The 25,299-nt window shown below is 39.3% G+C and overlaps 2 protein-coding genes across 6 annotated transcripts; both read left to right on the forward strand.

Moving 5' to 3' along the window:
• The first annotated feature begins 259 nt into the window (after positions 1–259).
• Positions 260–6,237, forward strand: CNEP1R1 (CTD nuclear envelope phosphatase 1 regulatory subunit 1). 2 transcript variants are annotated; one of them, XR_011143173.1, is made up of 7 exons: positions 260–362; positions 1,791–1,862; positions 3,294–3,367; positions 4,149–4,258; positions 4,395–4,449; positions 4,735–4,837; positions 6,097–6,237. XR_011143173.1 is itself a non-coding variant. In XM_068955512.1 (6 exons), exons 1-6 carry the CDS (start codon positions 338–340, stop codon positions 4,774–4,776), a joined length of 378 nt encoding a protein of 125 aa, XP_068811613.1. In that variant the 5' UTR covers positions 260–337; the 3' UTR covers positions 4,777–6,068. The 2 variants fall into 2 exon arrangements, 1 of the variants encoding a protein (XP_068811613.1); XM_068955512.1 differs by lacking the exon at positions 6,097–6,237 and having other exon boundaries at positions 4,735–6,068.
• A 240-nt stretch (positions 6,238–6,477) lies between these two features.
• Positions 6,478–25,289, forward strand: HEATR3 (HEAT repeat containing 3). 4 transcript variants are annotated; one of them, XM_009678321.2, is made up of 16 exons: positions 6,773–6,908; positions 7,443–7,564; positions 7,741–7,913; positions 8,689–8,776; positions 9,877–9,989; positions 11,849–11,958; positions 12,742–12,882; positions 13,712–13,995; positions 14,712–14,802; positions 17,909–18,066; positions 19,113–19,195; positions 19,459–19,595; positions 22,078–22,166; positions 23,010–23,153; positions 23,250–23,426; positions 24,384–25,289. In XM_009678321.2, exons 3-16 carry the CDS (start codon positions 7,861–7,863, stop codon positions 24,501–24,503), a joined length of 1,788 nt encoding a protein of 595 aa, XP_009676616.1. In that variant the 5' UTR covers positions 6,773–6,908; positions 7,443–7,564; positions 7,741–7,860; the 3' UTR covers positions 24,504–25,289. The 4 variants fall into 4 exon arrangements, with proteins under 4 accessions (XP_068811611.1, XP_009676616.1, XP_009676617.1 ...); XM_009678322.2 differs by having other exon boundaries at positions 6,786–6,904; XM_068955510.1 differs by lacking the exons at positions 6,773–6,908; positions 7,443–7,564 and adding an exon at positions 6,478–6,618.
• The last annotated feature ends 10 nt before the right edge of the window (positions 25,290–25,299 follow it).

Below are 25,299 nucleotides of genomic sequence, written 5' to 3' on the forward strand. Positions count from 1 at the left end.
CCGCAGGGCTCCGCCGCCGCCGCCCGAGGAGCCCGGGCCCCAGGCACAGCCACTCGTCCCGCTCTCCGCACCACCGCGGACCGAGGCGGAGCGCCGCGCCGGCCCGCCCGCCACAGACCCGCTCCAGCATCTGCGCCTCCCGCCGCGGCCGCCTTCTAATGGCGGGCCGGCCGCCCCCGCCCCCTTGCCCGCGGCAGCCAGTGAGAGCTGCGCTTGCTGGGGAGGGGCGTGTTGAGGGGGCGGGTTGGCCAGTGGGGCGCGGCGTTGTTGAGGGAGGCGGGGCGGGGCCAGCGGCGGGCGGGCGGTGCTGGGTGCCCGCCCGCCCCCTGCGGCCGCCATGAACTCGCTGGAGCAGGCCGAGGGTGAGTGGGGCGGCCGCGGGCGGAGGGTGCCGGGCTGCCCCAGCGCGCTCCGCGGGGCGAGGCGGCCCGTGAGGCCCCGGCACCCGCGGCGCTGCCCTGCTCCGCCCTTCGTGCCGGGACGGGGCCCCGCGGCGCGCAGCGCAGGGCCGCGGGCTCGGCTGCGGGGCAGGGTGCCGAGGGCCTGAGCGGTGCTTCAGTGTCCAAAAAACCCCGGCAGAGGCTTAAACGCCTCGGCGCGGCGGGCGCAGGAGCGGAGGGAGCCGACAGCCCCGGCTCCTGGCCCTGACTGCCGGGCTGCTGGCAGCAGTGAAAGGTAGTTAGCTGCGGTGTGGGTAAGGTCAAGGTGCTGCGGTTTTCCCCTCTGAATTCACCTGCAAACCCGTTAGGAATAAAGTTAAAATGTGGAAAACTGGCTCAGTGACCGTTGTAATAGATATATGTCTTCTAATCTCCTCTAATTGATTTGTGAAGGTAGTTTAAATAATTTGGCAATAGTTAGGAGCTGAAAGAAAACATTTCCAACAGTTGCGCTAACTGAAGCACTTGATTTGAAGGCCTGTATTTTTATGCCAATAAAAGCTTTAATCCAGGTAGAATTTTAGCTTTCACCAGCATATTGTCAAATATTGACCTCATTAAGCAGATGCTTAGATCTAACGCAGATAAAACAGCTCCTTGTAGACAAACGTGGTTGGCTAATGTTGTAAATGAATTAGGACGATGAACTTGAAATGCTGCTTGGAATTAGCAGCAATTTAAATAGGAAGGTCTTAAAAAATGATACCAATAAGAGGAAAAAAAAAAGCCCTATGCAGAGATTTGTTTGAAGGAGAAAAAACAAAAGTGGAAGATCTTTGGCCTGGTGTCTGCTGTGTGTGGTTTTCTTTTTTTAATTTATTTCTAATGGCAGGTGGCATACCAGGTTTGTGGTAAATAGCAAAGTCATCAAGGCCACGCTGCTGCAAATAATCCCTTGAACAGCTTGCAAACAATGAAACTCTTTTTCACCAGTGTGTAGTTAATAGAACTTTAATAGCTTCCTGATATACTTAATACTCAGAAGTATGACATGTTTCCCGTTGCGGAGGGGCTATTTAAGCTATTCTAAATCTACGTCTAGGTATTATTAAAGAACAAGTGATGTATGACGTCTTTGGATTCTGTCATTATATATATTTTTTCTTTCATAAGTAGGACTGTTTCTTGCATTTAGTGCAACTTCATCATTACACTCTCTAGCTGGATTTGTGCAAAGCTGCTCTGACTTTACCTTTATGTCATTTGAATGATCAGAGAGTTGGTTTTCTCACTTTCTTTCTGTTTGAGATGGGTGTGCATAATGGAGCAAGTGAATTCCTTGCAACTTTTACACTAAAGCTGGGCTAAACACATGAAGATCTAATCGTGCCTGATATACGTTCTCCTCAGATCTCAAAGCCTTTGAAAGAAGACTTACTGAATATATTGCATGTTTACAACCAGCTACAGGACGTTGGAGAAGTAAGTTTAATGTTCTAAGGGATGAATAAGATTGTCTCTTTGATAAGTGTTTTTCATTTTTCATGTATGCCTTTCGTTTATGTTTACCCTAACAAAAATTCGTGCTTAAAATCTTTTTACAGTTTCTTTGGCATGTGCACAGGCACATACATACTGCAGGAAGCTTCTAATGTGTTAACTTAGAGCTAAAATAAAACAGGCTAGTAAACAATGGCAAAGCAGCATGACAAGCGTTGTTAATACTTGCCTGGTTGTTGTCTGGAAGCAATGTAGTGGGTCCCAATGAGCATTCCCACCACCGGCTAAACATAAATTTGACCGTTTGAAAAGCTTGCAAAAAATTAAAGGAGTTATTTTATGTCTCATGATGTGAAAAGTGGCTTGTATAGTTGTCCTTGCAGATATGTTGTTTAAAACTAATATTCTAGCCAGAGTTTGAAAAGCGAGATCAAGATTCCATGTGTTTGAAGGCTGAAATCTGGATTTTGGCTTTCCTATTTGTTCTTTTCCTTTTTTTTCTTCATTTGCCCTAGTAAAACATTTTACCTCTATGCAAAACTTCAGGCTTTGTGAAAAACACTAAGAGCCGCCAAACTTGCAACGAAAGTTGTAAGGTTTTATAGGTATTTAAGCTTTCTGTACCTTTATGTATTTTTCTGATTTTTTTTTGTTTGTTTCTTTTGCCTTCCTCTTTGCACTGTCCCCCACCTCAAGTCTCTAGGTCAGTCTGGTATCTTGTGTTACTCTATTTATCTCTAGCATTTTTCATTGATAGTGAACTGATTATTCTTCCTAGCCATTCAGGATGCGTAGAAGTTTTTGTTAGTCTTTATGTGCTAATGATAACATACCTTGTAACTGTTGTTTAAATGTTGTTTTGTTCTCTGTCAGCTTTCTTTGTTAATAAGTGTGTTGATGGAGAAAGCATAAAAGACTGTAGATGTTCAACTTAAACTGTTGGTGCTAATTCTTCAGGCTTTTCCTATATTGAACAGCGATCAGGACAGAAGCTTTAGTTCTGCTCTGAAATGTAATGGCTTTGCATTTCTGTGGCCCAGAATATACGAGCTCAAATTTCAGACTGAAGAAGAACGTTTGGTGCAACTCTTATTCCAGTCTTCCAGCTTGTATATTTTTTTACTAGCTCTGTTATTTTAGAAACTTTCATTTCTTTGAAGCATTGGGATGTTTTCACTTGGCAGAACTTAGTTTTTGGTACCTGTTTGTCCTGTCCTGGAAACTTATACAGAATCTTTGCTGTTTAGAACAGAAATTTTCTTTGCCTGTTTTCATCTCTACCTTCCAAGCAGAGGTTGTTCCCCCTTCAGAAGTGGGAGAAGAAATAAACGCTTAAAGTTTCTAATGAAGGATAAATGCCTTTTGCTATGAGGGAGTTATGCTGCTTATGACTCTCGTTCTTTTCTTTATCAGTGATTCTGATAGTGGTATCCGTCTGCACGGCAACTGGTGCTTGGAACTGGTTAATAGACCCTGAGACGCAAAAGGTAAAGATCATGCTGATCCTGAATGTAATCTGTTTCCGAACTTGGTGTTGCAGTAGAATTGTAGTAATCTGTACAGTAAGTCCAGTGCTATAGTCAGATGTTACAGTATCTTGAAGATCGCAAGGCTAAAGATGGGTTTTGTACCTGGGCACTTAACATGGCAAGGATAGAGCCACGTAGGTGCTATCTAAAGTGTAGTCAAAACCATGAGGCAGCAGCATTTGTTCTGATTTCTGGGGCAGTATTTCTAGGACAACAGCACTGGAGACCAACCCTTAGATAGCTTATAAAGCTCACGTGACGTGATTGTGAATAATAAAAACTAAATTGAGAATAACACAGGCAAACCAATGTCATAGACCACTGTGCGATGTCGTTTTTTGTTTTTGTCTAGGAGCCTCAATTTTATCTGCAAAGTCGCCCAAAGCAGTCATTGTCAAATGGATAAACTTTAGGTAGAAGACCATTAGGTTTCGGTAGTAGATGTATAATCTGATCTGGTTCTTAAAAAATATTTCGTTCCGTTGTCTGTTTTAATTAAAGCATTCTGTGAAAGTGGGAGAATGTTTTCAGTTAAGTTCTCAAGCTCTCTGGAACTGTTATGGAGTACATATTGGGACAATGCCTGGAAAAATGCTACTAATAGACCGCTTCTCTAAAGAATTGTTCACAAGTACACAGACATGTTTAAGAGCAATATGCTTTGAATCAAGTGACTAGACACCAACTTTCTGTATATTTTAGAAAGTCTATCCTGGAACTAATCTGACTTCTTTCCTAGGTGTCATTTTTCACATCACTTTGGAACCATCCGTTTTTCACAATTAGCTGTATTACCCTAATAGGCTTGTTCTTTGCTGGAATACATAAAAGAGTGGTGGCACCATCAATGTATCCTTCGATCGTCTTTGTCAGGTTAAATGTGGTAGTGACTGCTGTTATTGAAGCCTCTGTCAAAGTTGCTTTTTCTGTTTTGACTTAGAGTGTGTAGAAGTGTTAGCTATTTTCCTTGATGCAAGCCATGCAGTATAGCAGCCCGATGTCGAACTGTTTTGGCAGAATATAACATGTCCTGTGATGATGTAAGTGTTCGCAGCTCATTGCCTAAACGTTTTTTAAAAAAGATGTAAATAAATAAAAAAATGCACAAGTCTTTTTCTCTGTACAGTGTGTAAACGCCTATGTGTGTATATACACGCACACATACACAGACTTTAACAAAAAATGTGTCTGTGTAAGTGGAATGTAGAATACTCAGTATTGTTCCGTGTGTCATTTTAAGCTTAGCCTGTAGTATTGAACTCAAAGTATTATTGTTAGACAAAATTTTCAGGGTCTAAACTTTATTTTCCTTTTCTGTTTTGCAGACTGGAAAACTAATTCTGAAACCTAGGCCTCATGTTCAATAAGGGTCATCTTCCTTCAGTTTTTTCCACTGCCATGGAAACCAAAAATGACCTTTTTTTCCAGGTAGTATGACAGCAAAAACCAAACAGGACTGGTTGTCATTGCCTAGGAGCAAAAGTCTTATACAGTTGACAGTGAAAGTGTGCAATATTACTTTCTTGAATATTTATCCAAATTCTTTGTTACCATATTATCAGTGCTCTTGCTACTTCTGATTACCTCTTTTTTCAGTGTTAGTGTCACTTTTTTACTTCAGCTAGAACAAAGCATGCAGGTGAAGTATGTTAACTGGTTAGAAAGTTGAACTTGAAAATCAAACCTCATTTGTGTTATGTGTCTTTGTAAACTATTGTAAATAGCAGATCAATGCCAATGTTCAGAGAAAAAGAGTAATATTTTGCTGTATGGATTTTTGTTGTTGTTGTTGTTGTTCTCCTGAACAGTATTGTAAGGATCACTTACCATTTCCATGACTTTTTGTTAGCACACTTACTCATTACAGCTGTCCGTGTTTCCTGGTCACTATTTTTGGAACTGGCTAAAAGGCTTGCAGAAAGGCTGCCTGTCTGCCTGTGCTGGAGAAAACTGGTCGTGTTGTCTAAGAACTTTACAAATAGACAGAGGATCTCATTTGTCAAACTGTACCTATAGTGCACCAGACACTTTCACTGTGGTTATACATAGCTCATTGTTTGATCTGGTTCACGACACTGCTGTTTTAATCAGATTTTAATATTTTTAAATTGTCTTGAATATGCTTGCATCCTCCAGATTGTAAGATTGTACTGTACCTTAATTCCCCAAGACTATTGAGTGGATTTTTAGTCTGTGATAGTCAGAATATGAGACTAGTATTGGAAATAACTTCAGATACAAATTATTTGGTGAATTATGGAGAGTGCCACAAAATAACAGAATTTATTTCAAGTATTAAAAACAAGATGCGCATGTTATATGCGTAAAGTGTAACTTCTTGAATAGTTAGCACTGTAAATAGTTTAAAGAGTTTAAGTGTTCAAGGTGCCTTTTTAATTGTTTCAAGCTCCTTTAATTGACTAAGACTGCAAAGCCACTGCAAGTTTAATAACCCATAACTACAAGCAAGACTGCCCCTTAAAGGGAACCTATTGGCTTAACCAATATTCCTTTTTTTTATTCCTTTTAAAGTCAGTTGAGACATTAAAAACGATCTTCTATTATTTCCAGTAATTCTTTCTCCTGCCCTTCCATTATTTTTAGCTGCTGTATATTTTGTAGGTAAATGTGTATAAAATAAAGTCGTCCTATAAACAGACGTTTTCTTTCGTACTGTGCAAATGCAGATGTGAAACGAGCCCAGGACACTTCAGAAGTTGCTAAGTGAAGCCCGTAACATTGCACGTAGGGAAGGCAGGTCGGTCCCTGGAAGCGATTGTGATAATGTGAGGTAGCGCGGCGGGAGAGAGACGGCGGTCCAGCCAGCCCTCCGTGGTACAGGTCGGCCCTGTCTTCTGGGGGCGCGCAGGAAACGCTCTTTCCTTCCGCGGTTGCCTTGCCCGGACGTGGGGAGACATCTGGGCAGGGCAGAAGCCTTGGGAGCTGCGGGCCGGGAGGCGGCGCGGCCGGGAGGCGGCGGCGCGGCGCTGGGCGGTGCGGCGCTGGGCGGCGCGGCGCCTGCGCGGGCGGCCACGTGTGTGCGGCGGCGGCGGCGGCGGCCCGGGCGCGGGGCCATGGGGAAGAGCAGGGCGCGGCGGTTCCGCCGAGCGCCCTTCTCGCCCGCCGGCGAGCCCCCCGCGGGCGGCGGGCGGCGGCGCGGCCCCCAGGACGGCGCCGCGGACGAGCCGGCTGCGGAGCTGCTGGAGAAGGTGAGTCGGCCGGCCGCGGCCTGGCGGCGGCGGGGCGGGGTGCTGCTGCTGCTGCTGGTGGTGCTGGTGGTGCCGGCGGCAGCGGCTGCCGCTGCAGGCTGCCGCGGTTTTCCGGCGGACAGGCAGAGGGGACAACGAGCCCGGACCCCCCACGGAGGAAATTACTGATAGAAAATGCCGTGTTGAAAAAGACTGGACGTAGCCACTTGCTCACCGTGCTCCTCTGTTTTGGGATTAAGCATTGCTGATGAAAATTACACTTTAAGCCCTCATGTGCACGTGTTACGTTGGTATCAAGTAAAAATCTCTGTTTTCCTTTAAGTATTCCTTCCTTTTAATTATTTCTTAATTCTTTGTTCACTTAACTGAACTGATTGAGCAAGTCACTGCTTCATTATTCTTCCAGACTAACTTTTTAAAGTCAAAAAGTAAGTGTAGAAACAGAAGTGTGCAGGAGTGGGGAGGTACTGAGGCTTCTCTCCGTGTTTCCAGTGGGGCAGGAGCTGGTTTACCACTCCTTCCCACTCTCTTCGGCAGATATTCACCTTCTCTGTTACCCCTCTTCTATAAGGGAAATTCCATAACCACCTGTGTAGTCAGTTCTGCTGTCTTATTATTTTTCTGGTTAGCAATTCTAATATCAAACCTAAATTTCTGTTGCAGGTGTTCTTCTCTATACAGGTGTTTTTATAGTGAGGACTATTATGTCTTTGCCTTTTTTTTTTTTTTAATTCTTCAGTCTTTCTTTATCAGTACCGTTTCTTATGTCCGTTACACCTGTTTGATGGTATTTTTCCCCACTTGTGTGTATATGTTCTTTTTAGCATGATCATCAAAACTAGGAACGAGGTCTTGCTAGTGTCAAGTCTGTATCTAAACAATGGCTCTCTTGTTCAACACCCAGAATAAGATGCATCCAGTCATGTAGTTAACACACACAACCCAGGTAAAGAATTAAAATCTTCATGGAGATTAAAAGCTCTTGATTCTATTAAGGAGTGATAAAATAGGAGCTACAGTGCTGTGGTCTGCAAAGCAAAAGGCAGATCATTTTTTTTTCACTCGGTAAAACCTTCCAGCTTCATTCTCCTCCCCAATTCTGCCTTGTTTGTGTCTCTGCAGCTACAGCATCCAAGTGCTGAAGTGAGAGAGTACGCCTGTGCCAGTATTTCCAAACTGTTGCAGCAGAAGCATGTAATCCCAGCGTTTTTGCAGAGAGATGTTGTCCGGTGTTTGGGGCCTATGTTGCTAGATCACAGTTTAGCTGTGCGTGAGACAGCAGCAGGGGCTCTCCGGTAAGCAGTTACAATATTCAGAGTTAGAAGGAGGTGCTCTGGGCATGGTAAATAAGAGTGGGTTTCTGCTGTTAGAGTTCATGAACTGGAATGTCAGTCTCTTGTTTTATCTCTGTTGTGATTAAGTGCGCATGACTCGCCATATTGAGATCCACAAAAGAGAGGTCTGTCTCGTTCCAGCAGGGTGCCACCAGGCTTTCGGAGCAGGAACAGGGTTTGAGGTAGCTACCACCGTTTTACCTCCTTGCGGTGGAACGCGTTGTAACCTGTGCTTATGTTAGGAAAACCCTGTTGTATGAAGCAACAGAGAGCACTTGAGTGCTGTTGCTGTGGTATTTCCTGTCTCGATAACATGACAGGAACGATGGATTAGACGATGCGAATACCTAGTTTTTCCCCAAAATTTCTGAATATTTGATAGCATTGTTTTGAGTTGCTGTTCTGCATTCAGACCAACATGTACAAAAATGTGTTAGCATTTGCTTCAGAAATAGAGCTAATTTGTGATGCGTCTTATACTCGTTGAGTAATTAGCTGACAGAAGTCATGTTGTAGTTCAGAGAAGTGGGTAAGTGAAATCTGTTTTGTTTTCTGAAACCAAACTTATTTTTGGTTAGAAAGGTGGAAGGCTAAAGTTACTGATTAAGCAGATACATTTTGTTTTAAAATGGATCATAACCTTAAGAGAAGCAATAATAAATGCATGATTTTTTTTTTTTTTTGAAACATTCATAGATGGTACTGTATCTGATCCAAAGTGTTTCATCTTTCCCAGAAATCTCAGTGCTTGTGGAGGATTTGAAGTCTGTGATGACATGGTGACAAAAGACATCATGACACCCCTTGTCGCACTTCTGAAAGAGGTGTGTTTGTTTTTGCTCAGATTTAAAAAATTGATTTAGTTATTGAATTATCCTCTTCTCAAAAATAGTTCTACTTTTGTAGCTATTCTCAAGGTAAGGTCTTTAAAGGAACCTTTTGGTAGATTAAATAGCGTTCCTTTACCTTTAGGAGTGTAAATGCCATACACTTTGAATGCCAGCCAGGTGGATTCATAGAATATATCTTATCATCATTATATCGTTAGGATTTGTTAGTGAACTTACATTGCTGCAACTCTTGCTGTGCAACTTCTTGAAAAATAGTACTGAAGTGATGCTAGAGGTTTCAAGCAAACATTTGTTTCTGTCTCCTGGCCTCCTGGGTTGGGTCAGTGATGATGTTTGCTGCTTAAGATGATTTTTGCATAAATGGTCTGGAGATTCTTAGTCTTGAATCTTATTCAAGACCAGCCTATTCTGTCAGGCAGTGTTCGGATCGAACATTTAGGTTGCATCATTTTTTTTCTGGTGACTTTTTTGTTGTTGTAAAGAGTGTTGTCTAAATCAATGCTTTCATTTACAGTTGGGTAGTTACTGCTGTTGTATAATCTGCACTGAATTCTTTGTTTTGTCCAGGTGCAGTTTAGGAATTGCATTGAGTTCTCTCTCCTTGCTCTTCATATGAGCAGCCTTGAGCAGTACCACCATTGTCTGTATGCTTCTTCCCCATTATAAAATACAGGTAGTAGCACTGTTGTGAAGCATAGCAAGATACATAGCTGAATTAGTCTCTGTGATTAGAACTATTGCAAATTGCATGAAAAACTATACTAACAAGAAGTAGCGTTTCAGTTCTAAGCTTGCTAAGTATTTGTTTAGCCAAAACAAAACAAAAAAAAAAAAGCTTCAGGAGACTGTTGAATGCAGAACAAGTACTGTAAGAGAGTCTGTTTCTACCAGGGAAAGAAATCGATGATTCGATTCCATTGTGGCCCTGGAGAAGAGGAAAACAGTCAGGTTTGCTGCTATTAAACACTTGATGAGAGATCTCAAAATTTCTTCTGCTTTGAAAGTTTTTTAGGCTTTTGTTTTTTCTCTTGGCTTGTTTGTTTCCCAACCCCAGTTTTTTTATTTGGTTGTAGTGTAGCGCTGGACTAGATGCTAATCAGCTCTCTCCAAAGAAACGCAGAGAAATGAACAAAAATTATGTTGAAGACATAGCCAACGAGGCTATTAACTTGCTGTGGAATGTGTGGTAAGTTCTGTGTTAACCTTGGCCTCTTAGAAGAGCTAAATTAGATTGCCCCTAAAAAAGTTTTACATGGTAATTGAGGCAGAAGGGAAGTAGCTCTCCTTGCAGGGGAAGATTATTCAGTTGCCGATTCTCATTTCTGATCGTGTTGCTCCTATGCGTGTTTTGTATAATAAATAGTGAGTCCTCATCTGATCTGAAATATATTTGTTATCTTCCCCTGTAGATTGCTTTTGTAAGTGAAGGATTTTAAAAGTGCACCAAGTTGGTCATTTGTTTAAGGAGTGTGGTAATTTTATCTCCATTGATTGCTCATCCTGAATTCTGATGTTGTTTTCTGAGAGTGTTCTGTCAACGTCTCTTTGAAGACACTTGTACAGTTGGGGTTCTGTGGTCTTGCATGTAGTTCCTGTAGATCCTTATTGTAATATGGGAGATAGAACAAATTAATTTCTGATCAGTGGACTGCATTGCTCTGGGAATATGAGGAGTTCTTCACTTCTTCATCTCTGTGCAGGTCTCTTATATTAAGTTTATATCAAGTGTTTGGACTAACTACTCCTTAGTGACTTGGGCACTAGCACAAGTCCACTTCATTATGTGACAAAAAATGTGAATTGTTTGCTCAGTGTTTCTAATGTTAATTACTTATGGAACTAAGAGAAATAGCAACACTGTTAATACCAATAGAGCTATAAACATTGAAGCAGTGCAAGCGTGTATTAAAAGTAGTCCTTGAACTTTATTTTCTTGCTGTTGATTTCGATTCGGTATTGTTACAGTTCTATGTCATTACACGCTTTGGTCCATATAGAGTTTGTCTTACGGTGTACAGTACTTCAGGGGAGCTGCCTATATGTCTGCCTGTATGGAACGGCTGCTGGTTTGAGGCCTTGTTTCTAAATCTGTTTTTTTCGTGACTGAAATCTAGAACAGTACAGAAACTGCTTGCTTGGCACCTTGTACAGAATATATGACCCCTTGTTGCAACTGTGACTCAACTATCCGTTTTTGTGTTCATTTCTTTATTGCTTTTGCAGACAGAAGTGCTTTGGAGCAGGACCATGATCTTTAAGTGTGCTATAAATCACTTCTGTATTTTGAACGCTGTGGCAATGACAGTGAACCACTGGCATCATTGCTAAGTTTGGTACTGATAAAATTTGAGCTGGCATTGATGCTGAGCAATAACATTTTAAAAAATCTTTGAAGACCCGCATAGCTAGTTAGGTCCTATGCTTTTTTTTATTCTGAGTTTGTCTCATATTAATGTTCTGGCATAAAAATGGAAATAGCTGTAAAAATATGAAGAAATACAAATCCAGCTAGTTACCCAATTAAATGGCACATTTTATATTGTTTGTCTACAAAAGTGTGCACTTTTGTATGTCAAGTAGAAACGAGTTTTCTAGAGTTCTTAGACTCTTATGACTACTTAGATGTGAAAGGCAACTGCTCGTTGTTCTCTGCTCTCAGTGGCTTTGTAGATGAAGGGTTTGACTGCTGCCGAAAGCCCAGGTCTGGCTTACGGCTATAAGCTGCATTGCCTTTTACGCTCGTGCTGGTTTGTCTGTTTGCATGAGACTGTGTTTAGGCTATTAAACTCCAGAAGCAAGTGTGAAGAAGTAGCTGGCAGAAGCCAGCTTTGCCCAAAGGTGTCCAGGGTATTCTAGCCTCTCACCACTCTTATGAAGAGTTCACTATAAGCTCAATAATGAAAGATAGCTCTGGGACTAATGTGTAATTCTTAGGTGGATTTTTAAAATACAAATGCTAGAAATGCTGAGTACATGTTACTTGAAGTTTTATTACAGTATATTTTTCCTGGGAAAAGTGTTTTATTAATCTCTTTTCTGTGTTAGTGAATGCAACAATACAGCAGTATCCATATTCAATAAAGAAGGGTGTCTGGAGGCTGTATTACATTATATGAAGAAATTTTCCACAAATGTAGATCTGGCTATTTCAGTTGGTAAGTGACAAAAAGAGAAGCTAAGGATCTAAAGATATATATATATATATGTAAAATTTTCTTTATTATATGAATGTAACACTGATGTCACATCCATTGAATAACGCACCTGGCTTAGTGTTGCTTAAAGTTCACACTGCATATAAAATTTTAAATTTCTTATCTGAACAGTAGATCATTCAGAAGTTGACATCTGTTGTGCTTGTTTTCAGTTTAAAGGGGAATGGCATATTTGGTGGTTACATGGGAGGAAAAGTTTTATGGAAAGAAAGTGCATTGAGGGAGGCTGTTCTTCTGTTTGGTTTTCTGTTTTTTGTAATGCAGATTTTTTTTTTTGTAGAGCAAAGGACATAATTTAAAAAAAAAAAAAGAAGAAACAGCTCCTTTCACCTTGAACATACTTTTATTATTAGTATTGCCACGATCGTCTTATAATGGTCTTACTGGCATTTTTACTTGCAACACTTTTTGCTGTTTTTCCAAGTCAGTATCCAGTGGAGAAATTGAAATTTGAGAAGCTGAAATTAATATGAGCAATCCCATGCCTGACATGGTACTGTCCTCACCTGTTTTACATGCGGTTCTGCCGGAGGACTTTGTCTTAACATAAAACACAATTTGTAAAGGCCAGTGTCATATCATTACAATATGATATTGTATCAAGCTGTGTTTTCCCTGTGTTTGTGTTTCATTATCCCAGCTTTCAGGAAGATAGTGCTTTCTCATTAGGAGAGTGAAAGCTACCATTGGGTTTGTTAATTAATTTTTTTTTATTTGCTACAGCAAACTGCTTACAGGCAGTGACAGAGGACAATCCTGAACTTCTTTCTTCATTCAATTCCTCCACACAACAAGTATTGGAAACTGTTATGTTGTGTCCGGAGAGCTCAATGAAGCATATCCTTTTGAGAACACTGATAGCAGGTACAGCATTAAATTTAGGGGATTCATTTGTTTTGTGACGGATAGCACAGGAAGCGAGGCAGGGGCAGAAGGTTTAACCTTTTACTCTGTTATCATCTTGACATCTAATCACGATGCTGTCCTAACACAAGCTATAAGCTATGCCTGGACAGATTGTTCATAAAGTTATTTTTGCCTCTTGGGATTTTGTTTTCCTCTCTCTTGGAGTGAAAGATACCCCAAATATCTGAAACTAGTTTTAAAACTGTCTCAAAAACTTGATTCTGAATTCAGTGCCTGTTTAGCAGGATACTTTTTTTTTTTTTTTTTAAAAACTGTTCATTCAATTTTCGCCAGTAAAATGAGTCAGTAATAAATAGTATAGGAACTGTCTTGATCTTACCAAGCATAGGCTTATTACCTCAGGCTCTCTACCTAGCATGCCTCTTTCTACCTCAGATGATCAGCCAGGCTCATTTTTGGTTCTGGAGTATAAGAAGTCCATTTAATTTTGAGAATCCTTAAAAACAGTTTGTGTCATGCGGATTTCTTATCTGAGGTAAAAAGCATCATCAAGATTGCCCCATATAAATTCTGTGTCTGCTTACATGCTGAGATTTACTTGAGCTTAAGGTCTGGGCACAACATAGTTATGACAGATTAGCATATGAAGCGCTGAACGGGAAAAAAAATGCAAGCCTGTAGAGAAAGACTTGATGATTTGTACTGAAATATAAACACTGCATATTTTAACTAATGGAGGCTGTGTCCTTACAAAACATATGGTTATTACAGAGCTGCAAATTGAGTATTTTAATAGATTTTCATGTTTCAACTGTCTCATGTTTAGGCACTATCTGGAATATCAAGGACACTATTCCACCAGGCAGCCTGGCAAGCATGGTTAATGCAGTCCTGAAGATTTTCTCAGAATCGTTAGAAGTAGATGCTGGTGAAACAATTATTCATATGAATGAAGCTGAAAAAAACAGGTTAAAACTTTCTGCAGAGGCAGAAACAGAGGAAAACATGAGTGATGTTATAGACAGCTGTGTTTTGAGTGAAGATGATGAAATGGAAGAAATACCAAAGGGAAAAGTCAGACGAGCAAATGACATTTCAGACCTACTTCCAGTAAGTATAGCTGGTTGGCTCTCGGAGAGCTTGGTGCATCTGACTTGTTCTTAACTGAGTGTTAGCCAGAATAGCCAACTAATAATGTTTACTGATCTTGTTCTCCCAAATGGCTTGACTCTTCTAGCTAAAACTTCAAAGCTGAACACGGAGAATTTCATCACAAATGTTTGAAATGCCAAGTTATAGAATGCAGATGATAAGAAAAGCACGTTTCCTTTTTTTCCTCTAGTGGAAAGTATAGGCTTATCTGACACCTTTACGTGTAGGTAGTGCAGGAAGTTCCTGATCGCTGCCTAAGGTAAATGAGACGTTTAATGGTTGTGTTAAGTCATGTGTAAAGATTGCAGAGAGCTTAACAAATGCATTCACTATTGCATGCATGGGGGAGAGAAAAAAAAAAAACCAGAAATAAGTGTTTCTGTTAGGACTTTACATTTTGGTAATTCCTTTGCGTTACGACATTAGTGCAGGTAGGATTTTTAAATGTAAAATTTGTTCACTGGTACAGCTGAAGCATCAAATAGAAATAAAGATGATAGGTTAATGCCTCTTGTGGAAATAATAAATTGGTTTGGGGTGGGATGGTATTTCCTAGTGGCTGGGTTGTATTTTTCACTGACAGCCTAGCTACTTTAAAGTGTGCTGAAATGTTGTTTTCCCAAATTAAATTTGGTTCATCTTTTTTTTTTTCTTTCTTTCTTTTTCTTTTTTAGTCTGATAAGTGGGAGCTGAAAGAAGTGACAGCCTTACTGATGGCTCAGCAGACTGCTCTGGAAATCATTGTTAACATGTGCTGCAGTGAAGGTCTGTAGGAATCTCTTTTATTGCTAGTGTTGTGTGGTCTTTTGTTTCTGGAATAGGTCATGCTTAGTTGGCTAATTGGTGATCTTAACCTTTGAGGGTAAAAAGGCATAGATTTGTGGTCCCTAATGCTCTCACCTGAATGAGAATCATAATAGTAATGCATATTACTAAATTAAGTATATATTTTTTCCTCATTTAAATAATTTCTGTTACTTAAGTGTACACTTATTTTCATGATACTACACATCCTGTATGAATTAGAGGAAAGTTTTTATCAAATGTGCCTGCGTTTTTTTAAAAAAAAAAAAAAAAACTTATGCAGAATAGAAATTTCATAGAACATTTTTTAACTAGCTCTTTGTTAGGGAGTTAGAGCACAGTCTAACAGTCATTTTGATACGATATGACTGTGAATCCTATTGCAGGACTGGGGCATCCGTTTTTTGGAACAGAGTTTGCTTTCTTGCTTGGGATTTAGTTTTGATACTACAAGTGATGCCAAAGGAGGAGGAGAGACAGCTTTTGCACGCAACTTGACAGCAGTGCAGGTTTGGGCTGTTCGGAGTTCCACCTTTAAGAGCTTTCTTGGAGGAAAAAGAAAAGCTGTTGCTCTGGGAGGAGGTTAGGAAAAAGATATGCTGTGTCTTCTGTGAACTCTGTTCAGTTTGATAGCTTTTCTCCAAATAGTCAAGAAAATAAATAAACGATTCTCAAACTCTGCTTAAAAAAACAAAACTGGAACTCGTAATTACTAATACAGTTCCCGAGACTGATGCAAAAGGAATTGTGTAGGAGATAACTTTGTAAGTAAATCTTTCAGGTTCTAATAAAAAACTCAGTAATACCCAGATATTCCCAATGGTGATTTTTTTTTTTCTTTTGCAGCACAAGGAAATTCTGCACCTAGTATATGAAGCTCCTTTCATAACAGCATTTCTCATCTAATGAGCTGTAATTCATAAGCTCTCCCCTTTAATTGGAAAATCTCTTGTGGATAAGCTGCATATTCTGCCATTCACTCAATGTAATCTAAGGTTGATTGTGTTGTATTTCACTACAGTACTTTACCCATTCATGGGCAGACAGAGATGTAGTCTGTAGAAACTGGGAGAAATCCAGAGGCAGCTGCTCATTTAATTTTCAAGTTGTATGAGGACTAAAATAGCTTTAGCCGTTATGCTGAATTCATAGAAACACTCAGCTTACCACAAAATAAGGGAAATAACTAGACTCTCGAGAGATGTTTTACTGAATCTTGGTTGGCATTTGGGAGGAGAAGCAGGGAGCTTGCCCTATTAGTGGCAACACAGGAAGGAAGTCCAGAAACTCCAGCATTGCTGTCCAATTTGTAGGCCGTAGGTGACCGGCCCTAATTAAGAGGGGTTTGCCATTGGAAAAGCTCACACATCTCCATCCGATATGGAATAAATCTGATCTTAGGTATAGGCTACTGTTCTAAAGTCCGGTTTTTGCTCTGCCCTTTGTCTTCTCACTCGCTGCGAACTGCGATTTAGCTGCTATTTTCTTTGTTGTTGCTGAATTGTATGTTCAGCTAATATCATTTTTATTTAATTTCTGAAGAATAATTTTTTTCTTTGCTTTGTCAAGATGCAGATGGAATTTTTTTTAGAAGAGGCAGGAGATTGACTGAAGGGGTGAGGGTCTACTTTTTTCATGCTTATTGCCACAATGATGGGTGGCAGTGCATAAGAGAGAACTGTTTTCTCTTGCAAAGGCTAACACCAATGCATTACGATTGTAGAATTAATTGGATATTACCATAAGCGAAAAGAAGTTGCCCATGTGATCAAGCAACCACAGCTTGATGAGTTCATCATCACATGTGCATCAGATAAACAGCCTTTAAATATATTCTTAAGCTATTGCACAGTGCTGGTGAGATGCGTTCGTTTAGACCTCTGTTACTGTATTTTAAGTGAACGTATTTTACTTTACTTTTGCCAAAGAAAAAGTGTGTGGCTGTTGTGGTACAGTTACTACAGTAACTGGATTACATATGAAACTATGTTGGCAGACAAAATTACACGGGGGTGGATATAAGTGTTTGTGGATGTTGTTGGTGTTTTTTTTTTTTTTTGTCACAGTAGTTAAATATCCTGACCTATTTACGCAGGCAGAACTTTCATCTATCAATGAAGAGGATCGTTCCAGTGTGTAGACTTAGGACTTGTGTACACACCAATTTTATACCAGTTAAAATGTAACCAGCTTTAAAACAACTTTAGATAAATCACTGTAAACCCTTTGGACATAGATATATCAGTTTAAATATAAACGACCAACTTAGCTTGTGCTTGTCAGGCCAAGTCAGCCGCAGGCCATGGGCAGGTTTTCACCTTGCAGTAGCTGTGCCAGTTGATAGCATTACCTCAAGCTTCCCCCAGCTTTTAGAGTATTGCGCTTACAGATCTGTTTGCAGAGTAAATTGTGTAAGGGTTCTTTAACCTAGTTTAATTTGCGTAAAGTATGTTATCTTAAATGGCGAGCAAAGATGAACTGGACTGCTCTGGCTAGCTTTGCCTGTTATGCCTTCCTTCTCACTGGCCTTGCTGTGTGGACAGTAACATCTTCATCTGCTTCAGTTAGTGCCAGAAGATGACATCTGTCTGTGGCCTCAGTATTGCAAGAGAAAACAGTTGCCTTAAATTGATTACAGTAGTTAGTAAACAAGTTAAGTTAAACCGGTGTATTTGCATGCCATGACTTCACCTGTGAAAAGTAAACTGGTACAATTCAAGTTTAAATCTTAGTAAATGTTTCATGAAATGTTTCTGTTACACCTTTTTTGATCTCTTTAAGCAAAGCACAGTTAATACGAGTGAGTGAAGTGTTTGTGTGTGGGGAATATCCCTCATAAGAATACTTCTTCCCTGAGTGAATGGAAAATAAGTATTGTAATAAAACAATGTAAACGAAAAGGATGCAGTATTTATCAACGGCTTAATGGCACTCGGTTTTGCGTGGACTTCATTGGAGCAGTAGATTGTAAAGACTTAAACCAAGAGCTGGAGCCTAGTATAATCCAGAAGCGGGGTACCTACTGCATCAGTGGTCTTGCATTTAATAGTCTATGTTCTGTTCTCAGATCCCTCTGATGATGAATGGGAGGAACTCTCCAGCAGTGATGAAAGTGATCTGTTTATGGAAAATTCATACAATGAGGGCAGTGGGCTGCTAATGTCACCCCTATGCCTCTCTGATGAGGTTAACTCAGCGTTTCTGAACTACCTCATTCCGAAGAAGGTATTGTCTTGTATCAGCTTTCGGCACTAAAATAAAATCTTTCCTTTGTGCCTCGTTTATATCTCAGGCTAGGCAAACAAATTATCCCAATCCAGCTGGAAAACCTTGTAAAAATCCGTTTAGCTTTTTTTTTTTTCCTCGAGATAAGCACCATCACATGACTTGACTTGACCTAAATAATTTCTTCATGTAAGTTGGAATAGGAGGTTCTTATGGTTCAGAAGAAGAAGGTTCAGAAACCTGATACATTTTTTTTGTTTGGCGTTTTTAAAAACCATAAAGGTTATTTCTTGATTTGGACGTGAAAAGGGTTAAATGCAAAAAGAAAGGGCATGTTGAGTAGAAGAATAGCTGCCAAATTTCCATGTTAGCTAAGTGAGGTGGAGGTAACGTATGTGAGTGATGCTAGTAAGTATTGGAAAGTGCTTGTTCCTCCTCTTCCCTGCTCTATACATAATATCTAAAATACAACATTTGACGCTGGCAAGAGCTCAAATTGTTTTTGTTTCAGAGTTGTTTTGTTCATTCTTACTTGGGGTTGTAAAGGTAAAATTCCTCATTTGAACTAGTTATTACACTGATCCAACAGTGTGATAGAATTCTGAACAAAAATGTCAAGACGTGAGATGAATAACATTCAGGGAGTTTTGTATTGACTAACAAGCGGTGTAAGTTTTCCGGCAAGGTCTGTGGGCTGTGCAGCTATCTGAGCATTCTGTAGCATAATGTCTAAGAAGATCTAAACAAATGAATAGGAGCGACTTAGAGAATTACCTTATGTTCTGTACAGTTGGATACTTGAAATATACTCTGCTAAACCCAGTCTGTAGTTGCATCGTATATGAGTAATTGAGGAAGATACTGGCATTTTCAGCAGGTGAGACATCTGCTACCTGGAGAGCTTTGAAGAAAATCATATGTGAAATATGTAGTTTGAGGTATCTGTTTGACATTAAAACTAAAATTTCTACCTCCTCCCCTGTGCACTTCAAAGAGAACCCACAAACCAGAACTTTATTGCTAAACCTTTTTTTTTCCCCCCCCAGATTCTTGAAAAAACTGCTTTTCCGAACAGTGTTGCTCTAGACATCTGTATGCACAATCCATCTTGGAAACCATTAATTAAAAAGTAGGAATTTTGTTGTCTCTCTTACTATTCTTCACGTATGTTCAGTTGTTACAGAACTCTTAGGAGGATTGTCCTTCCATGGGTTACTTTAAAGATTTGAATGGTGCAGATCTGATATGTGATTTTCAATAAAGAGATACAAGTATTTGTTTAAATTGCACACTGGATCACAGTCTTATTTAATTAAAGATCCTTGTTTGTATTTCAACATTTCTTCTTTATGAAAAGATCTGGTAAGAGCATTTTTTGTTTGTTTGTTTCAGACTGAACACAGTGCAGTGTAGAGCTTTGACATGTCTTCACAGCATTTTATTAGTGTCAGATGTGGATTGTCTTGGGGGAGCTTCAGCACTTCAGTCACTTGCACAGCATCTCTCACAGCTAGTCTTTTCTAAGACAGGTAAGCTGTTTAGTGAAGAGGGCTTGCTTGGCCTGTATCATACAGATGTAAGTTGACCATGCAGATTGTTAAGTGGTTTTAATGATATTTTATTAATTTCATACCCTTGGCCTTCAATACAAGGATATTAAATGCTGGAAACATGCTGACAAAACAGTGTATCCTGATATAATCTGTTTATCCAGATTGCGTCCTGAGCAAGCATGCTCCTAATACAAGGATACACTTTACATCGGTGTGCCCAAACGGAAGGCTAGTGGATGAATCCTGCCTTGCTGTGAGACCAGAATTCTTTTGCTTGATATCACAGTTGTGATAATAGCTGTTTTTCACCAATCAACCATTTTATCATGAAGAAGACGAGACATTTTCCGTTCAAATGTGCAGACTAACCTAAACAGCCACCTGAAATGAAGAGTATCCAGCAGTCTTTTACATCACTTCTCTGTAGGAATCTTAGGAAATTACCAAAAATGGTTGCTGTAAAACGTGCATACTTTTTACAGTGGGAAAGATAGTAGCCTTTTTGTCTCCAGGACATGCATTGTGCATGTGGTTGTATAGCTTTATTGAAAATATATTTACAGTAAGAAAGTGTGCAAAATTCTTAAGACTAAATATCAAAGCTGCTTATCAGATTTCCTGCTGTGATGTTGATCTGATTTGAAGGGAGAAGGCAATAATTTGGATAATTCAATTTTTCTAAAAACGACACTGTTTTAGAATATCAAACATATCCTGGTGAATGGTATAATGCATCCACTGTAATTCCTCCAAGACACGTTATTTCATAGAAATACTGTGATGGTGTCCCCATAGATCTACTAGTGTCAATACTAATGGATGGTCTAGTGCAGATAGGCAGCAGTTAGTATGGCCTACTACCTTCTGTCATCTCATACATCAGATTGGCTTTGTTCCAACAATACCATTGGACCATTTACTCTGTGTATCTCTGTGTTAGTGACATTAGAGATTTTTACAAAAACGTAAGCAGCTGATTCCAGGTTGATGATCTGGTTCTCTGCTTCATCTAAAAGTATTCTAATAATGTGTTTTGTTTTAAGATCAGTTATATGGCATGACTCTACCCCCCTCAAAAAAATCCTACAGACTGGAAGAGCCTGCCAGTTCTCAAAACTGACAAAAAAAATCTTTTTCATAAGACAGATCTGTTGAAATCTAGTATATGCATTACTTTGTCATTTCCAGTCTCTTAGAAGCTTGAGAAGCTGGTTTTCTTCCCTTCTTTCAAGTGTCTTCGTTTGTAGCCACAAGTGTGGCGTGTATAGTTCTTTTTCACTGTAGTATAGTACAACGTGGCATTCATAGGTGCTTGAAAATGCATCTGCCAGCAAAACACTCCTTTCTTAAAAAGTCACATTAAAAGCATGTGATCAGTCTATGGGAACATTATGACTAAGGAAGTATATTTCATGAGAGCATAGTGCTCGAAAAACTAAAATGCAGGAAGCAAAAATAAATATGAAGACATATGTGAGGAAGTGTATGGAAAATATTTGCCTATCTCCTGCTTAAAAGAGCAGGACTACAAGGGCCTACGAGTTATACTTAGCAATAGTCAGAAAGCTCTTAGAAATCTTGAGAGGTGGCCAGCCGAAGACAGAGGGTAGTGATAAGTTAGGTTAATGGCCCATGTCCATTTTTGTTAACGCTCTATCTTTTTCTAATAGTTAAATGCTGTCTAATGGAAACTGCTAGATGTAGCAGGTAAGATACCAGCACGTGGTTTACAGGGTCAAGAAGAGGTATAAAGATCTAAGTCGCTTAAATGGGAAAGAAGGAGATAGGCATTAAATTGTCAAGAATTTCTGCTTCTGGGCTATTCCAGAAAGTAAGAACACACTAGAGGAAAATAGAAAGTTTCAAGAAATCCAGAATGTGTGTCAAAGATGATAGCTGGTATTGATGAGTAGTTATTTGTCACTAAATGGGAATAATACAGTGTTTGAATTGTTCATTTCTGAAAGGTTATTGAACCACAGGAAAAGTATGCTTTTTGCCTGAGCTGGAAACAGTCCAGCGTTCTGGGAGCGTAAAAAAAAAAAAAGCCTGCTTACAAGACAGGAAGGGAGTTAAGTACCCAGTTAGCTACTGTAGTTTCCTTAATTCCTGTATTGCGGCCAGTGTGTGATACCCAGTCTTTAAGCTACTGTTCTGACTTTGTTGGTTTGTTCCATATGTTAGGTCACTTAAGTGTCTTAACCAGGGATGTGTCTGAAATTGAGGACCATAAATAACTGATCTAAGCTCCAGGTACAATTAACGTGAATGTGAATGCCGAATTCAAAAAATCGCTATGGTTACAACCTACAAAGACCAATCTCTGAAAATCTAGCTCCTCCTGCTTGTGGTAGTACCTGGAGGAACAATTAAAAGATTAAGGAATTTCTATTTCTTTGCTTCTTATATCACTTACCTTCCTGTTTAACTTTTGGCTTTGGGTTCAATTCTCTGACAGAATTCCCTAAAGACACAGAGTTCCTGGAAGCCATAACTAGTGCTTTGAGGGCGCTCTTACAAACAATGGCATCAAAGAACATCTCCCAGGTAAAAGATTTCGAACTCGTATGTTCTGGTAGATTTAAATCCATGTCAGATTGTGCTGGAATGCTTTTGTTTTTTTTTTTTTTTGAAACAGAACTGTGTAAATGAAGTGCTAAACTCCTATAACTGTAAATGCTGAAAGTACAGATATAACAGCATTCAACCTTCATGTTTTTCATGGATCTGCTAGGAACAGTTTATTTTATAAATATCCTTCAAAACATGTAAACAAGTGAAAGGCATTTGGAAACCAAAATAGCAATATGTACTAGGTAGTATCTTTGAGATGGGTATAATGACAAGATTTTTTTTTTTTTAAACTAAATTAGTGTCCAGAAACGTGGATTCTTTATTTGCTAATGAAATGCAGTTGAAGCTGGTTTTCATTCTAGAATCTTTGTTGCACATAAATTAGTGAGCTAAATATAGGAGTGAAGCATAATATTTTGTTATACAAGATGTAATACTAGATGGTCTGCTGGTCCTTTCTGGCTTCAAACTGTGAAAAATGTGTTTCTGTATTGCATGAAATACAATCATGCTGGAAATAGCTATTGAGCTAGGTAAATTTGTGAGAACACCTTTGGGCTTGAAACTTTTTTCCCTTGGCTTTGTGACAGCCTTGGTTATGTTCTGGAGGAAATAATGTTAAGAAGTTGAAAGGGAGAGTTTAACTGTTTTCTTGCTAATTAGATTTTCAGAATTCATGGGTTTTATAATACAGGAATACTGCTTCTCTGTTACAAGTTTGCCTGTTTTTTCTGTAGAAGCAAACGATCCAAATGTCTTCCTTAGAAGCTTTCATGGAAGTGTAAATAAATATGTATTTTCTTCCTTATTAAACAGTGTATGACTCCTGAGCAGCTAATCGCTTTATGTGAAGCTGGTATTCACAGCAGCAATTCCAGTGTTAGAGTGAACGTAGTTAGCATCCTTGGAATTTCTGGCAGTGTCCTGGCAAAAGCAGAAGATACAGCTGAAACACTAAAGGTGAAAAAAGCAAACTTTTCAAGTCTGAAACTGCTTGAGTATTTTTTTCAATTTTTTTAAACACTGTTGAAAATCATTTTTTCTTTTTTATTTCAGATGATTGGAAAATTTCTTCTTGAGGTTGCTATGAAGGAGTCTTCTCTTGTGGTAGCAGGGGAGGCCTTGGATGCACTTTTTGATGTGTTTGCAGATGGTAAAGAAGCGGAAAAGGCAGCAGTGCAGATTAAGTTGCTTGCAGCACTGAAAGAATTTCAACCAGTATTCAAAATGAGGGTAGGTATCAAATGCAGCCAGCTCTGGGTCTCAACACACAATATGGGTTAAGTTTTGAGATCTGGGCTGCTAAAAGAGATAATTAAGCAGGACTATATGCCTCTATAAAATGATGAAAAAAAATGGAAAGCATTGAAATTCCTGCTATTCTGCTTTAGAGGAAAGCAGTATGCTTACTTTGCAGTTTGTGTAACCGTTAATGTAGCAGTGTAACGTCTGCGTTACACCATCAGCATTATTGATGTCCACATCACAGTATTTTTTTGAAACCATTGTGAAGTGAATCCTTTAGATGTCTCTGGAGGAGGACCAAGCACAGCTAACTTGGAGGGAAAGGGAAAGGAAGACGTCCCTTCTGAAGTTACATCGACATCTTTTTTTTTTTTTTTTCCCTACTTGCTGCAGTTGTGATTAGCCATTTTTGTTCTGTTGCTGGTTAATTAAAATAGAACACACATTCGGTATTTTCAAGAGTTACAAAACAAACCTTCTAAGCTATAATTTTAAATATGTCTTTGTCTTGAGGAATAACCTTTAATGCATTGTTTCTTTAGTCAGATAAAGCCAAGCCTGTGGACTGACTTTCGTAGTCTTCAAGTCAAGCACTGTACATTTCAAATACATATCTGAGAGCATTACAGTTGTTTATTTTGTTAGATATGGAAGATCTTTTATTAAAACAGATACAGAAAATAAGTGTATGTTTCAGATTTATGACTGAAATCGGATGCCAGTAGTATTACGGCTAGATACAGGCAGAGATATTGCATTATAGTAAAATGCCTTGTGAAATGTATTGTTGATCTTTAATCTGTCTATGTGCATATGAACATGTTATTTTGGAGCTCTCAAAAGGGATGAGTATCATAGCTTGCTGGAGGACGTATACACAATTGCTGTCAGATGACCCAAGAGAAAAACCTATATTAGTAAAGTATATATGTTTTGGTTTTACAGATGCGAAAAGAAGGCAAAGGAGAATATAGCGCAGATCAGCTGTGTGTTCTGGACAATGTGAAGATGAATTTGAGAAGATTCATTGCATATCAGGAGACATTAGCGAAAAACCCAACTTGAAACATCAAGGAAATTTAAACTAAGGTTTCTTTTATTGAATAATGTTTTCCAAAAATATAACTATTTTGGCTTTGAAAATATGTTGAGCAGAGCAGTTTTGCTTTCCTGTTAATATTGCTTTTTTTTTTAAAACAGTATTTTTATACTTCTGGGTTGATGCAATATGAAAGTAGCGTCAGCATAAAAAAGAGTAGCATTACTTTGAGATGAAATGTTAACAGTGATAAGAATGTGCTCTTGCAGTCCTGAGATCTGTAAATAGCACTACTGTCAGTGTTTAGAAATCCTCATGTATCCTGGCACAAAATTATCAATGCACAAAAAAGTAGTTTAAAGAATGTCCTCAGTTATGTGCCAAATCAAGAAAACAAAACAAAACCCTCTAAGATATTTTCAGGGAATTGAGCAGTGGCAGAATGCTCATATTTGCTATTTGTTCTTACCTGTTTCTACAATTGCACAGGCACTTACGGCAAGTTTCCCAAGATAAGTGTATGACAAGTGTGTAGACTACTGTCAACACTTGGATCTATTACTTCTTGAGGTTTATCAAAAAGAAAACTGTCTCAGATTCGTTTATGATAAATTCAGTAGGGTAGGCTTTTACTGTGGAATCAGTTTAAGAGAATCCTACTCTCAAACACAGCTCTGTTTTTACAGTATTTTGATTGGTATTGCAGAAAATCAAGTCTGCTGATTTACCTTCTTCCTTGTAATTCTACATTAGGATAAGTATGAATTCAGGGAAGTAGTAAACCTAATAAAGAAAGATATTTTTTATACTGAGTTATTATCT

Source organism: Struthio camelus, chromosome 10, assembly GCF_040807025.1.
Source record: "Struthio camelus isolate bStrCam1 chromosome 10, bStrCam1.hap1, whole genome shotgun sequence".
Classification (NCBI taxonomy): Eukaryota; Metazoa; Chordata; class Aves; order Struthioniformes; family Struthionidae; genus Struthio; species Struthio camelus.

Bases quoted from the DNA above. Each gene is read 5' to 3' on its own strand.
- CNEP1R1 (XM_068955512.1), top strand. From the start codon at position 338: ATGAACTCGCTGGAGCAGGCCGAGG. The intron at 363-1,790 runs GTGAGTGGGGCG...CGTTCTCCTCAG, and splicing joins CTCGCTGGAGCAGGCCGAGG to ATCTCAAAGCCTTTGAAAGA. The intron at 4,259-4,394 runs GTATCCTTCGAT...CAAGCCATGCAG, and splicing joins AGAGTGGTGGCACCATCAAT to TATAGCAGCCCGATGTCGAA.
- HEATR3 (XM_068955510.1), top strand. From the start codon at position 6,484: ATGGGGAAGAGCAGGGCGCGGCGGTTCCGCCGAGCGCCCTTCTCGCCC. The intron at 18,067-19,112 runs GTATTGTCTTGT...TTCCCCCCCCAG, and splicing joins ACTACCTCATTCCGAAGAAG to ATTCTTGAAAAAACTGCTTT. The intron at 22,167-23,009 runs GTAAAAGATTTC...CTTATTAAACAG, and splicing joins CATCAAAGAACATCTCCCAG to TGTATGACTCCTGAGCAGCT.